Here is a 16,697-nt window from a genome sequence, read left to right on the forward strand (position 1 = left end):
GTGTGTGGGAGATGTGTGTGTGTGGGAGATGTGTGTGTGTGGGAGATGTGTGTGTGTCAACAGACAGTTGAATCTGTACCCAGGTTTCATAATTTCACTTTTTTAAATCTATCCGCTGCAGTATCAACCGTCTCAGTGTCTCTGAGCTGTGCAGAACGTCTCATATCTGATTTCATGTTTCAGTTTCAAAACGATCTCGAATTGGAGAAAAAAATGACTTGACTTTAAAAGTATATAGAGAAAAGCAAAAATGCTTCTAAGTGCAATGAAAACAAGTTTCTGCTCCGCTGGAGAGATTTATAAATATATGACTGCCGTTAAGTTTTCTAAAAGTATTGCATTTTTCGCAAATGGAGAATTACCGCCACCTACTGTTGGTTTTTAATAAACTACTACTCGTTTATCTCGATTTTCCTTTGCCCATATTCCTGAATTTGGGTTTAAATGCGATACGCTTGGAAGGAAACCCCGCTGTTGTTTTAATAACATTTGCTGAAATTACAATAACATATTATCCACTTCCTCTTTTATAATCTGAAGGAAAATTAAACATTTGAAATGTTTCTCTAACAGAGCACTTTTACATTTAAGTAGGAATGTGAATAAAGGTGATGGAAAGGGTTTACTCTTGTTTGCTTCGGTGCCCGGTGAGGTGGTTTTCTTAGAGTATCTTTGTAATTACATTTTTTTTTTTATCATTTCATATTCCAGCTATTCCTCAAAAAACATGTTTTGGATATCATGCCATTCAAATTGTTTATTTACATTTTAAGAAATTGTAGTTTTTGTATTACTACCCCAAGCTTCCACAAGTGGGTCAAAAATGACCCGCATGCATTTCCTCTGGGATCCTCTGGGAAAACGGTTTTTTTTCAAAATGTAATTTTCTTTTCTAAAATTATAAAAATTAAATATAAAATATTTCTAGTGTGAACCAAAATATAATAATATTATACAAGTGATTTTTCTTAACCAAAATGACAAACATGGCATAAAAACACATATTATTCTAATACGGGTCCTTTTTGACCCACTTATGGAAGAGAGGGTCCATCACTCGTGCATCTAAGGGTTAAGAGCCTACCATTGTCTTGGAGGGGCGCTGCGCCCCGCCCCCCCTGAAATTCAAGGTTTCAACTTTTTATATATATATACATACATAGCACCAAATTGCAACTAATCTATATCTATTTTCACATTGAACATGTGCTCTTTTATTAAATAAACTAAATGCTTTCATTTTAAGTTGTGAAATTAGTGTTTTTGACCCTAAGAAACACTGATGCATTAATCAATAACAATAATCCACAGCTCCTCTCTCTGCTTCTGAGGATTTCAAAAATATATATCCCAATACCCCCAATAGCTCAGGCAGCACCCCCCCCCCCCCCCCCCCCCCAAAAGCAGTAAACCTTGGGGAAACACTGAATTGACTAAAAACTTCAGTTATTTCGCTTTTTCCCGAGTATTAGAAAGAAACGTTGACACTTTAAAAACAACTAAAACATTTTATTGAAACATGTGAATGTTAGTTTTCATCCAGTGCAAGATTTATTTTTAAACGGTACTGCAGAAGCACATTTTCGTCTTTACAAATAAATAAATACAAGAACAAATCATTGTGTTAAGTTTGTAGAAAATGTTTTTTTTTTCATGGAGATGTTTTTCTGTGAATTTGTATGTATGGACTGTTTTTAGGACTTTTGAGGGGATGAATAAACTGTTTTTAAAACATATCTCATTGAATTTGTTCTGTTCTGAAAGGGAATGTTTTTAATCAAGTCAGTTCCTGAAATATCACCCGAATATTTACTATAATTACACTTTATAAAAATGCATTACAGCAGTTTGTATCTAAACTATCTGTTTCTTTCAGGGAGAGTTTTACATGTGAAATATATAACTAGCCTTATTTTCTATATCAATGATCAAGCAGTTCTGTAAATGGCTACCTTAACAGTGTAAAGCACACTTAAGTCATCTGACAATTAGTGGTTTTATATGTGGGTTTGTGCCGGACTGAGGAAGCAGCGGTGAATTCCTGCAGGAAAACATAATTCATTCTTAAATTAAAGCAGCTTAGCAAACATGATTTGCTTCTCAGAACCTCTAAACTTCACTTAAGATATTAAAATGTACAAATGACTTTATATTAATCTGTAAAAGAAACAAAATGTATTTCCCTAACTATTATTCAAACAAGAAAAAGGAAGCTCTAGTTTTTAAGATAAAGACTTTTCAGGATTTGCACGTGTGTGTGTGTGTGTGTTCAGTAGTTGGAGTTGTGTGTGGTGGTGGTGGAGTCACTGGGCAGGGAGCCGCGGCGCTGCGAGGCGGAGCGGCAGAGCAGCAGCAGGCGGAGCTCCGGAGAGACGCTGCTGGAGAAGGCCGAGTAGATCCAGGGGTTAGTGCACGAGTTCAGACTAGCCAGCAGCATCAGCAGGGTGAACACCGCATCTACACACACACCACACACACACACACACACACACACACACACACACACACACACACACACACACACACACACACACACACACACACACACACACACACACACACACACACACACAGCATTGATCAAATTCAGTATTATTATTGCAAAGTAGCCTACTCATAATCCAGAATGGTTCCATTGAAAGTCTTAAATTATTATAGAATATTATTTTATTCAGATTTATAGTGCCGATGACTGTCCGCACCGCTGTGCAGGAGACGTGGGGTGAGGGAGGGAGGGAGGGAGGGTAGAGAGAGCATCGGAACTTCAGTCTAATCTCCCGACCTGATATTTTTATTTGTTATTCAATCAATATTTTTTTGGAAAGGTAAACTGTGCGCAAACGGGAGTAGATATATATTCATTTATTTAAATTACAAATTAAAAAGCATCCCATAAAAAGGACACTTTCTCTGGAGGAAGAAAAAGGGCATGGGCTCAAGCCCACTTTGATGTATATGTGTGCACGTGCCTGATCACCAATGAATACCTGTAAGAGTATTTTCATATAGATTTGAAATGTGGAGTCAACTTTAGGTACCTTGTATGCTACTGGGTAGATTAACCTGTTAAGCCCTGAGCACTGCATTTTATCAGTTTAATATGTGTGTTTTCTTAAGTATAAACAGACCTAATCTTAAGTGTGTGTGTGTGTGTGTGTGTGTGTGTGTCACAATGTAAAACTGAAGTCACAGGCTCCTCCAACAGTGCAACGTGAATATATATAGGATATAGAACAAATAAGAGATAAATAGTGCAAGAGAATGTTTTGAGATGCACAAATAAAATAGAAATAGTCTACATACAAGTAAATGGAATGATATGTTGGATAAATAATTTGCAAAATGCAATCAGTTGAATGTTTATGGATGTTCTTTAAAAGGTTCAGGTGTTTCATGGTTTTATGGCCTGTGGAATAAAACTGTAAGGCAAGTTTATTTTATATAGCACTTTTCAACACAAGGCAATTCAAAGTGCTTTACAAAAACGAAAGACATTAAGAGCATAAAACACATTTGAAACATTAAAAAGCAAAGATAATAAAACATGAATAGCACAGGAACATGAATAAGTTACAGTGCAAGATGTGAATATATCAATTAAGAGCAGCGACAAAAAGAAAAGTCTTCAGCCTGGATTTAAAAGTAGTAAGAGTTGCAGCGGACCTGCAGGTTTCTGGTAGTTTGTTCCAGATATTTGGAAATACTGTACCGTTCTGAGGGGGGTGGGGGTCCCAGGCGGCCCACAGCTGGACGCTGAAGAAGGGGGCCCAGCAGAGCGAGTAGACCAGCACGATGACCAGCGTCATCCTGACCGTCTTCGACATGGCCGCTGATACCCCCCCACCGCGGGCCTCGGCTGTGAGTGGGGGGGCTTTAAGCGGGGGGGCTTTGGGGCCGCAGGCAGCAGGGGGCGCTGCAGGGCCCGGCAGCACGTCAGGTTGCAGCTCCACAGACAGGAAGCCGTGATTATTAGCAGACACTAAAACAAACACAGGAGGTCAACAAAAATATTGACTTAAAAAACTGTCACAAGCGAAACAGTAAAACTGGCTCAAAGTTTAAGGTCACCTATTATGCAAAATCCACGTTTCCATGTCTCCTCTACATCAACATGTTTCCCCTCTGTGGAAAGAGAGTCTGAAGGTTTCAGGAAAAAAGATTCTCTCACTTTTTGTCCTGATCCATTTCTTTAAAAACCTGTCTGAAAATGAGCTGATCAGATGTTGAGGGGATTATGGGATGCTACAATGATCTGGTTGGTATTTGGAGCCAAACACTTAAGAGAAATGTTTTGTATACTGTACATCTGAGACCTATAATATATTGATTAAAAACAGTATAATAGGGGACCTTTAAAGAAAGTCAAATGTAATATTTTAACATTTTGAGTGTCTGATGGTTGTTCCACTTGTGCCTACCCCTAATACTGCAGATCAACCTGGCATAAATCCTCTTATCTTTTTGAGTTTTATAATCTTTTATGCGTGGTCCTTGTATAAAAAAGGATTCATAATAGTGTGTTTTATAATAATAATAATATATTTATTTTATATAGGCACCTTTCAAGGCTCTCAAGGTCGCCGTACAAACACATAAAAAATACACAATACAAAACACCAGCATAAGAAACATAAACAGATCAATCAAATAAATAAAACAGAAGATGTGTGATGGATAATGATCAGGGTGGATATGCGAGTGTGAAGAGATGTGTTTATTGTAGTGTTAATTGTGATGTAATGTTATAGTCAATAGAAAAATGATAGTAATAGTAAAATAATGTCTAATAATATTTAGAATAATTGTGTTGGGTGTACCTTTAACAACATAATTTCTAACATTTCAAATACAAAATAAAATAATAATAATAATTATTATAACCTTGCAGAATTAGGATTTATTAACGGAAATAAAAAAACGAACTCACCATAGTCAGCAGTGTAGGTGTTGTCGCTGTGTGAGGTGACGCTGTTGGACGGCTGGTAGACGGGGGCGGGGCTAAAACTGCTGTCATTCAAGGGGTTTTTGAACACGAGGGGTGAAACATACAGGGGGAGATCTGACCTCCTTCTGACTCCTTCTCCTCTCTGGCTGTCCCGTCTGGAGGGGGAGAGGGAGGCAGGGGAGAGGCGGCGGTCCGACTTCAGGTACAGGTTGTTATGGATCTCCTTGAAGATTCGTACCTGAAGGAAAATGTTGTGAAATAAGAACAGTTGATAATCAGAAACAGGTCAGGTAGGTTTACACGTACGAGGAATTTGACTTGATGGTGCATACATAAAAGTAAAACAAGAATTAAAAACTCAGGTAGAGAACTATACAAATATTAAGAATAATACAAAATGTAGTAAAATATAACAGTATTTACAATGCAATGGAATGGAATAAAATATGGAATAAAAATCGGCAGTAATACAAAAAAGAAAACAGTCCAACATCCAAGATCTAAAATCCCATCACAGAAGATGGTCCCTGTTGTTTTGTGTCTCCCTGTAAATCAAACTCTGGCCCGCCCCTCTCTACCTGGCAGACGGTGATGATGAGGACGGGGAGGACGAAGACCGCCAGAGTCATCCAGGTGACGTAGGCCTTGAGGCCCCACGACTCAGCAAAGTTCCCCCAGCAATCGTATTCTCCTGGAGACCGTTCAGAGCGGGAGAAGATGAACACCTGGAGGAGCAGAGAGGAGAGGGCGGACATATTATTCTGATTCTAAAAAGCTCTATTAAGACTTCCCTTTCCTGTAGTGTGCTATATAGTTTTGTGTGCATGTAAATGGTCGGCAAAGGCTACAATTCAAAGTCTCCCCCCTCCCTGTCTCTCTCCCCCCCCATCTCCCTACCTGTGGCAGGCTGAGCACCAGCGACAGCCCCCAGGCCAGCAGGATGAAGCTGTTCCAGCGCTGCGTGGCCCAGCTGCGGTGCGCCAGCAGGGGGCAGCAGATGGCGTAGTGCCGGTCCACCGTCATGGCAACGATCATGTAGGACGAGGCGAACATCCCGAGGACCTGCAGGTACTTCACCAGCCGGCACAGGAAGTCCGGGCCAGGGAATCTGCCTTTTGCATCCCACACCAGCTGGGGCAGCACCTCAGAGAGGGAGAGCAGGGGGAGCAGGGTGAGATGCAGCCAGTGGGTGTGTGTTTGTGTGTGTGTGCATCATGGATGGATTACTGACCCTACCTACAGGCAGTGTGAGAAAAAGTTTTTAGAGAGTACTTGTCCATGGACAAGTGAGTTTGGCAATTTACTTGTCCGAATACATTTTTCACTTGTCCAGAATGGACAAAAATTGGGGCCACTGGAATCTTCTTCTTCGTCATCGTATTTTACATTTTCCCACGGTTTTTACGACACCGCTAACGTAAGTGAGCGGTAAGATTTTACTGCATCACACATAGGGTTGGGTATTGTTTGGATTTGAACGATTCTGGTTCTGCTTTTCGATTCCGGTTATTTTCGGTTCTCAATTCCGGTTCTTTGAGAGGGTAAAAACAAGTCAAACTGGGAGAAAAATATATTTATGAAAAGATTAAGTCAAATCTGTATTCCTATTTACAAATCACTTCATACTGTTGAATTTCTTACGGTTATTGAATACAATTATATAAAAATAATCTCTGCATTGTTTAGTTAGTTCTGGTGCAGTTTGAGAATGTACAATTGGCCCAGTCTCCTCTGATGTTACACTGCAACCTGCCTGTGAGACAAAGTCCAACCACACATGTCCAACACATAGGACATAACCTAATAATAATAATAATAATAATGACACATTAGATGTATAGCCTATAGGCCTAGCGCTTTTCTACAACTCAAATACGCTTACACATGTCCTGCAATACACATGCTGCAGCTGCCCAGCTGCTCACTGTTTGTAAAAGTAAATAAATAGTATTTTCATTTCAATAATGTACCTTCTATACCCTGCTTCATAAACAATACTGACATCCAGTGGCGTGCACAGACATTTATAGGGGCAGGTGCTCAAGAGAAAAAAAAGGGGCACCTTCTGAGTCGTTGTGGCGGTCGCGCCGAAATTGTGCGCAAAAATTTGCCGGATTTTGTTACGTTTCTTTTTGGTTTTTGGTTACTTTATTTCGGGGTTAGGGTTATGTTATTTAATTCTTATTTTTACCTGATTTTACTGATTTATTATCAACATTTTTATTATTTTAACATTTATTTTTATTATTCTAAATGACTTAGGGGGGTCCAATCTGAAGCTAGGGGGGGATGAAACCCCCCCCCCCCCCCGGGATTGACGCCCCTGGTGGAACCGCCGGCTGCCTTAGTAGTGTGAGATTTATTAAAAGGCACATCTTGTATGTGTAATTGCATATATATTTATTTCAATAACCATATGCTGTCTGATGCAGATGCCTATCTAAAACAAATCAAATAGTAGGCTTACTAGCTTCTACACGCTAAAGCAACTGTAGTCAGGGATGCAAACTCATCAGGTATGAAAAAGGTGACAAGGATCCGAGCCCCCGACCCCACGGAATATCGGCTTTAAAATGAGGAATAACAGAGGATTTTAGCAGTCAGAGCAACTAAAGCAGCAGGTAATAATAACAGAAACGCCAAAGAGTTACATCTAATAGAAATATATAAAAGCATTTATTTTAATTGTGTAGCAGTCAGTTTATAATTTTGGCAGCACTGTTGAGCATTTTGAAAATGTATTTTCATGCCTCTTAGTATTTTTATAATACTTTTCTACTTTCACTTGAGGAACATTTTGAATGCAGGACTTTTACTGTAACAGAGTATTCCTACACTGTGGTACTTCTACTTTTACTCAAGTACAAGATCTGAGTACTTCTACTTTTATTAAGTACAAGATCTGAGTATTTCTACTAAAGTACAAGATCTGAATACTTCTACTTTTACTCAAGTACAAGATCTGAGTACTTCTACTACTAACAGCTGTTCACCAGCGGTGCAGTCTGTGCCACAGTGACTCCGCACAGTTAACGAACGCACCGTAGCTAATGTAGCTGACCCTCATCCCGGAGCAGCAGAGTTCAGCCGGCCCGACAGGCAAGAAGACTCGAGCACACAGCTCGCGCTTCATATATTAAAAAATAACACCATGCGCACATAACAGCTCGCGACCGCAGATTATTTCGGCGATTAGATAAAATGTAAATTATATTTGACGCAACTTTAGTTACATTTCCATGACTTTTCCAAAACTTTGGGAAAAATATTGTTTTCCATAACTTTTCCAGGGCCTGGAATTTGCATTTTGAATTTCCATGACTTTTCCAGGTTTTGAATGACCGTACGGTACGAACCCTGTATAGTTTAGTTTGGCATCTGATTTAGGGGATTAAACAATACACTCGTTGTATTTGTTACCTGTTGGTTACTGACTTGGTCGTCACTAGGGCACTTTTAATCGTGTTGCTGCGTGCTGCTGCACCACACACCCGCCGTGGCCTGTCTGACTGAGTGACTGACTTAGTGATGTGTCGGTCGCGAACGAGCCGGCGCAAAGAGCCGGCTCTTTTAAGTGAACGACGGGAGCCGGCTCTCGCCCGCGAACGAGCCATTTTTGCAGAGGGATTTAGATCGGCATGAAGGCACATTTGCAATGTGCACATTATCCCGCTTATTACATGGCCACATTCTCAACAAAGTAACGACATGACTCCCAATAGTAATGGAAATGCTTTTATGGATTTAGAAAATGATTTTATTGATTTAAAAAATAGTTTTATGTATTGATTTAAATTGACATGCATCCGCTAAGAAAAGTAGTCCGTTGTTACTGTTTGAACTAACGTAGCAACGGCAGGAACTGCTTCGATAGTGTTTTTGATTACAGATTTGAAAACATCGTTGCTTGCTTTAAAAGTAGCTCAATTCATTATGTCAAACCTTGGAAAGTATCTAGATATCCCTGCCCTAATGCTAAAGTAACTGGCAACTGAATATGTGTCGCAGTTTGATGTCTATGTCTGGACCGCTGCGTAAAAAGGAGGGTTTCTGCCCCATTACTTCTCTTCTTACTTCTATAAGAATAAAACACGGAGGACGGAGATCTCTTTTTCTCCCCCTCTTCTGACAGCCCAGCAGCTGATCTCAGAGCACGCTCCCCTCTCCTGTAGGGGGGCGTGGTCAGCTGCAGCTCACAGAATCAGCCCCCTGCAAAAACAGCGCTGGATGGAGCAAATAGAGCGAAATGAGGCATGGCTAAAATACAGGATCTTTTTGGTATTTTGAAAAAAAAACCTATATTTATATAGTTTATATAGGTCGATACAGTAGCCCCTTTTTTTAAATAGTTTTTATAGGTGTTGCTATCTGTTTTGTGTAGTGTGGTTCTACAAGCAAGTCAATGCATTCATTGGGTGGTATCAGAGAGTTGCACGGGTCTGTAAATGCAATGAAAACAATTGGCCACAGCAAATCATTTATATTAAACATGTAATTTTTACTTTTGAATACTTCAGTACAAAGGATGTATTGAATAATTTAAGTGATATATGTGTACAAATATAAATCATTAGTCAAAACAGGGCTACATTTGATTTAATTAAAAGGTATAATAAGTGGTAAACTGGAGAGCCGTTTGGGAGCCGAAAGAGCCGGCTCTTCTTGGTGAGCCGAGCCAAATGATCCGGCTCACCAAGAAGAGCCGGAATTCCCATCACTAGACTGACTGTCAGCTCTGCGCGCTGCGCGTTCACGTTGAGAGCAGGGAAGGGAGGGGCTGCAGCCAGGAGTACGGGAGTGCCGCGGGGCACGCGTGGGGATGTCTGACAAAATTACAACGCGCATTTGGGGCATTGTTGTATATATTAGAAGCTTTTAATCCAGAATTGATCGATGTTACCATGAGCCACATACAGTACACTGTAAAAAAAAAAACGAACTTTCAAAAGGGCACATTGCTGTCCAGAGGGCAAAACGGGCAGGTGCTCAAGCACTACCTAGAGTCTATGTGTGCACGTCTCTGCTGACATCCCTGTGCTCCTCTGAGTCTGGGGGTCCGGGGATGTGAGGACAGCGCGAGGACACAGACAGGGAGGTTGCTTTACTTCATAAAAGGAAATGGTGGTCAATATTAACAACATAGGAGTTAAAACGCTTAATAACCTTCATTATGCGTTAGAGAAAGAACATAAGAAAGTTTGACAAAGATGAGGCTGTTAATCGGGCAGCGGATCCGCTGTGTGTAGAAAGAGAGAGAGACGCTGAGCTGCACCGTGCAGCGATCAGCTGATACCGAGCATAGATAGAGCTGCAGTCCGCGGGGCTCGGCCTCGCCTCCTGTCCTCACAACTCTTATTAATCCCGGTACCGGACAATTGATATTTGTTCCTAATCGGAACCGTGTTTTGCTTCCCAACCCTGCCACTGTGCTACACTTCCAACCCGCCCCGCCCCGTCTAACTGTACAGAAAGCGGCGAGATGCATTTCCTTAGGAATCGACAAGCAGAATCTAAACGAACAATGGCGGACACGTACAATTTGCGATTGAGTTCTGCCTTTTGTAAACCGAATGTATCAACAATTTGTCAATAAATCAGGCCGAAAAACGTCACTTGTCCGCCGGACAAGTCAATTGAAAGATCTACTTGTCCGATATTGTAAATAACACGTCCCGGACGGTGGGACGTGTACTTTTTCGCACACTGTACAGGGCACAGGGCCAGGGGATCAAAGTGTCAGGGGACCCCTTGGCTTCACCCACAAGATGCAACTCAAAGAGAGAGAGTGGAGATCCAGAGTGAGACTCAAAATGATCAAAAAGAAGAACGTCTAGACACAAAAAGTCCACAATGACAAGCAAAACAACTGTAAAGTGACTTCAAAAAAGAGTGACAGCAATCAACAACTAAGAACCTGAAATGTAGTAGGCCTATAATAAGACTCAAAATGACTACAAAGAGACACAGAGCAACTACAGAAAGCCATCACAATGGACAGTTAAAGACACAAAGCAACCAAGAAGAGACTTCAAAATACTACAAAGTTGTTAAAAAGAGACCTAAGATGATGAGAAAAAGACACCAAGCAAGTGAAAAGACCAAAAAAGAGACATCTGTGTGTGTGTGTGTGCGTGTACCTGGAACAGCGCCACCACCAGGTCAGCTAAACAGAGGTTGATCATGAAGCGGTGCAGCGGGTTCTGTTGGCGTCTCCGCCTTAGCAACACCAGCAGCACCAGCCCGTTACCGAGCAACGCCATCACCAAGATCACCGCCAGCACCACAACCTCGGCAACCGCCAGCAGAGCGTCACGCTGCACCTTTGTGACGTTACCGTATACAGGAGTCATGGGGACCACCGACCAGCTGAGGTCTGTTACCGGGGACACTGACATGATGACTGCGGCGAGGAGGAGGAGAGGAAAGGAAAAGGAGAGGAAGTGAGGAAGATGACAGGAATAGGAAAGAAGACAGTAGAGGAAGAGAAAAAGGGCAAGAGGAAGAGAAGTAAACAAAGAGATGAATTGAAAGAAAGAGGGGAGAGGAAGAGAAGATGAGAGGAAGAGCAGAGGAAGTGAGGAAAAAGGGAGAGGAGGAAGAGCAGAGGAAGTGAGGTGGAAATAAGAAAAAGAGGAGAAAAGAGAAAATTACTGTTTTGTTTTTTTTAAAGTTAAAAAAATGTTTAAGCAACAATTAAAGTATAATATATATTTATATATGTAGTTTCTCTACAGGGGAGAGAAACTCCCTCTGGAGGAAAGGGATTGTAGCCTTTGCACACCATTTCCATCAATCAATCAATCAATGTTTATTTATATAGCCCAATATCACAAATGTTACAATTGTCTCAGTGGTCTTCACAGTTAATACATAATATCAGTATGACAATACGACACCCTCTGTCCTTAGACCCTCACATCGTACAAGGAAAAACTTCCGGAGAAAACCCACAGTTTAAAGGGAAAATGGGAGAAACCTCAGGGAGAGCAACAGAGGAGGGATCCCTCTCCCAGGACGGACAGACGTGCAATAGATGCCGTGTGTAAATTGAAAAGATAATACATTTGCAACATAGGTAGTCCAAATGTTTGGAAATGCATGTGTGTATAATAGTAAGATGAATCCACGAGGATATCCATCCAGGATCTATGATCCAGGACCACAGCCAAAACTCAAGATCCAGGACACAGGACCATCCATGACTCCGGATCCCGGCGTATACCAAAAAGAAAGAAATGTGGGGAAGCTGGGTTAATCGGAACATGAGAGTACACAGGTATAGACAGAGAGAAGGAAGAAGTAAGATGTCCCCCGACAAACTAAGCCTATATCAGCAAAACTAGGGGCTGAATCTAATCAGCCCTAACTATAAGCTTTATCAAAAAGGAAGGTCTTAAGCGCACTCTTAAAAACGGATAGGGTGTCTGCCGCCCGAACACAAACTGGAAGCTGATTCCACAAATGTGGAGCTTGACATGCACAGAAACACACTGCAGGGAAGAGAACACCCCCAAAAAGCATAATAGGGGCTCCTTATATTAAATAGCAAAATCGTACATGTTATATGTATATACTTTAAGAAGTAACTATCGCTCTCAGATACATGTCCTTGAATAAAAAGTACAATATACTTCTGAATTGAAGTGGCATTACATTGAAATACTGTTGGAAATGGTAGACAAGTACAGCACTTGAGTATCTCCTTTTGACCATTGCCTGTGAACTTATAGCGTGATATTTTTCCCAATTAGTGAATTCCAATGAACAGTTCCCATGTTTTCTCTGCAGTCCTGGAACATATTGCCAGAAACCCTCACAGGGGACGTATTGTGACCCTAGTTATGAAACATGAGCGTTATTCTATCCACGGTTTATCTATAATGACCGTCGACTCGGTGTTGTGTGTTTATCATTAATCTGCTTGTTCGGGGGCAGAGCTGTTAACGTGTATTGAATCTGACCTCTGCCGTCTGTAAACAAACACACATAGCTGCAGTTTGCTGTGTGCGCGGAGTCAACCTTTACGTTAATTGCAAAACAATGGGATGTTTGAGCATGTTTGTAGCAGCTCCTTCACACACTTTTACACTTCAACACACACTGTAAACCAGAACGTTCAAAATAATTAAATAGATTAATTAGTGTAAACTTAAATAAAAAAAAAAGTTCTACTAACTTCAATATATTCAGTTCCTGTGACTGTTCTTCGTTTTTGAGTTAAGTAAACTGATAATCTTTGATTAACTTGAACTATTTGGCGGATTAAGTAAGCATCACTTAAACATATACATTGAACTGTACTCATTTCTAATGCTTATTGTGTGTCTGACGTCACTAACTGTCGAAAGTGGGATGCAGCACATGCAGCTAATACCTGCAATAAGGTGGATCTTCACACTTAATTTCCACACTTTCCGGTGGTAATCAGCATCATTGGTCTCACTGTAAGTGCAATAATAATATTTCTTCACTTTTTTAAATATTTTGAGATTAAACATGTGAAAGAGAGTGTTGATGTTAGCCAGATACATGCATGTTAGCTAGCATTAGCCATAGGTTGAGTCAGCAGATTCACAGAAATGCCTGAATTATTTGCAGTTACTGTATAATGTTAACTTGTAAGATATGTAGTTGTTTAAACTTGGTGCCAAAATAGGGCTGTCACTTTTTGTATATGATGAAAAATGTCATTGCCCCTAAGCTAATTATGTATTCAAAAAGTTCAGCAAAATGCATTGTGGTTGTGGGTGCTCGTAGTGACGGCAGCCGTTGAAACACGAACATAACAGGTAGGTTTCCTAATAAAAGCCTTCAATGTTAGTTTAATCAATTTATACTCAAATGTGTCATAATATACCCAACCATTTACTTAATTTACTACGAGCAACCCCGAAGGCATTGGACTGCAAGTCACTATTTAACACGGTCACTAGCTAGCTAGTTTGCTAACAGTTAGCAAGCTAACATTTTCATCCACTGTAAACCACGAGGTGCGGAGGATTGTGTGTGCTCCCTCCGTGCTCTCCTCGCTGCCGCTGAATTAAGAGACCCGCTGCTAAAGTTTAACACTCTCCTTCACCCAGGTTTCAACCTCTTTATACGGTTTCAACGCGCGTGAGGCCACACACACGGGACGGAGCAGAGCAGAGACAGGTAATGTTAAATTGAATATAACGTTGTCAGTTATAAACAAGCTCGGTAGTGAACGCTTGTCCATTTGTTGTCTATTAATTCATCATTTACCATACTAACATTTCCCCAATGGATGTTTAAGAATGTATTAAGCAGTAGCTTACATTACATTTTAAATATAGGATTTGTTCAGCTTTATGCCCCGGCCACACGAGGACGAAAACGGCTAAACGCATAGGATTAACGCAAACCCAAAAAAGCTTCCATCCACACGCAATAGTCATCCGGATAGTGTCTGTCCACACGAGACAGCTCCGTTTAGCTCCAACCGCTGGAGAAGCTGCAGTACATATGCAGGAGCCTGTACGTGGCGCTGTAACTTCCTCCACAAAAGCAGCGAAGAAGCATGGTTGTCATGGTTGCCCTTCTGTTTATTCTCCGCGGTGGGGGCCGAGGGATCCGGGCAGAGTTTTTCGCCAGTCAACGTGTATTAAAGTTTAAATCTTCCGACAAAATTCTAAAAGTGCCGGTCAAAGGTCTTCTTTGTTATTTATTGAGCTTTAAAACAAATGAATAACGAATCTATCTATTATAATAATAAATTACACAGAGCCTCTCTTTTTTCCTCCCTCTCTTCGCGACAGCGCCAGTGTCTGTTTCATGCAGCAGCTGATCCAGTAATGAGTGACCCGGCCGACAGTAAAAATAAACATATTTATATCTAGTTTAGGTAGTTTGAGAGGTACATTAAAATAGCTAAGGGTTGATGATCAGGGGCGGACTGGGACTAAAATTCAGCCCTGGAAACTGACCCAGTCCGGCCACATGAAATGTCAAATGTTAGAAATCCGCTGTTTATTATTTAAAGTTTTTATGTCCGATTCGCTCCTTTTTCCCCTCGCTGTACACAGCTCCAGTTTGGGCATTGGCCTGTCATCAGATTTCATTTTAGTTGCTGCTGTGTAGCCGGAAGTTTAGTAAATTATGTTTGATGAAATACTCCAAATCTTACCCTCCATAATTGCAATTGCTTCAGTTGCTTGCTACTTTTTGTGATGACAGTTACGGTACGAACTGAAGTTGATGCGATTTGATTGGATTGTCAGGCATGATGTTAGCCTCATCTGATTGGTAACTCCCTCAATTTCTTTTCACCAGGGAAGCCAATTTCGGCTAGCCTCCTCTCGCAACAGATGTGCAATCTACGTTTCATCATAACATCTAGAGGGGCGCTGTTTCACTCTTTGTAAACAATACTGGGAGGAATGGGGGGAAGAGACGGGCCGGCAGAATCATTACCGAAACTAAACAAAGTGTTTTTATTTATTATTAAAATTATAACTACAATCCAAAAAAAACAGGGAAGCCTGGCTTCCCTTGGCCTCCAGGAGAAAACGCCACTGAGTTCAAGGGATAATTCTCACCCACCTCTTGCTCTTGCCCTGCACGTGTGCCAGTTGAGCTGGTTCTTCCAGCAGCTCAACTCTGTCCCTCATCATGAACGCAGGAGGCTGGCTGTATATCTGAACTCGCGCCCACATCATTCTCTTCATCATCTTGCACTTGTTCTAAAGCTGCTGCTGATAGTGCTTTGTAGCAGCGCTGCTGCCAAAAAGGTCTGTCAATTTGCGACATTGATATGCTTCACCTGCGAGTGACTTCACCTTTTTCTCTCTTGCCTTCTCGGCCCCACCTTTTTCTTTTCGTTTTCTTTGATATTTATCCATGTTTTTTTATTCTCCCTGTCTGCCGCGGCGTCTAATCCCTTCTCTTCCTGTTGCCGGTCTTTTTCTTCTTCGTGTGTGATTATTTGACAGATAAGAACCACACAACTGCAGTTAGCGGCCGCTGTCGCCCTCTGTCGGCCGTCAGCGCCATTTAAATGATGACGTTACGTTCAACTTTTTTTTTTTTTTTTAAAGGGCCGGCCGGCCGTCAACGGCCCTTGACGACCGGCCGTTCTGTGGTTCTCCAGATTCTACAGATGGCCAGTCCGCCCCTGGTGATGATCGGACTTGAAGTGTGTGTTTTACTCCGTTCACCGCCGCATCACAGCGGGAGGAGCTGCAGGTGAGCAGAGCTGCGTGTCTCCGTCCTGTCAGATTAGACTTCACTCGCGTTTAGGTCCATATCGAGAGAAAGATAAATAATCTGAATTCAGTGTGCAGTTTACTTTGACGCGGGGGAGCAGCAGAGGTGGGGAGAGGCGGGGCTATTGCCTCATCATTATCAGAAAATGATCGTATAGGGCGTATACACACAGAGCCGTTGGACCCCCCAGAGCGTTGCGTATGCCGTTCTATCCACCTTGGGACCCGTTATCGTTTACGCAGTCGTTTAGTGCCGTATTCGGTCGTCCTCGTATGGCCGAACGGTTCTATACACTAAACAGTAACGCAAACGACCGTTTTCGTCCTCGTGTGCCCGGGGCATAAGTCAATGTGTTTGGTTTGGTTGAAATAATAAATATTGAGTTCTGTTAACCCAAAAAAAAGACTGAGTATGAGTTAAGTTTACTTATTGGGGCTTACAGTGCACACAATTACAAGCAGCAGAGAGGGCCCCTCTGAGGAGAATGTGCACGCTCTGAGTTCACCAATCTGCAGCAATCAACATTACA

The 16,697-nt window shown here is 41.5% G+C and overlaps 1 protein-coding gene across 3 annotated transcripts; it reads right to left on the reverse strand.

Annotated features, from left to right (window-relative positions):
* Nucleotides 1-1,494: 1,494 nt before the first annotated feature.
* Nucleotides 1,495-11,352, reverse strand: LOC117537363 (vasopressin V2 receptor-like; the record flags this gene model as incomplete). 3 transcript variants are annotated; one of them, XM_034202550.1, is given in 7 exon segments in its annotated part: nucleotides 1,495-2,457; nucleotides 3,710-3,979; nucleotides 4,069-4,122; nucleotides 4,928-5,183; nucleotides 5,524-5,670; nucleotides 5,843-6,076; nucleotides 11,083-11,352. In XM_034202550.1, coding segments are annotated over 7 exon segments (1,407 nt in total). In that variant the 3' UTR covers nucleotides 1,495-2,269.
* Nucleotides 11,353-16,697: the final 5,345 nt, after the last annotated feature.

The sequence above is a fragment of the Gymnodraco acuticeps genome, unplaced genomic scaffold (assembly GCF_902827175.1).
Source record: "Gymnodraco acuticeps unplaced genomic scaffold, fGymAcu1.1, whole genome shotgun sequence".
NCBI lineage: Eukaryota > Metazoa > Chordata > Actinopteri > Perciformes > Bathydraconidae > Gymnodraco > Gymnodraco acuticeps.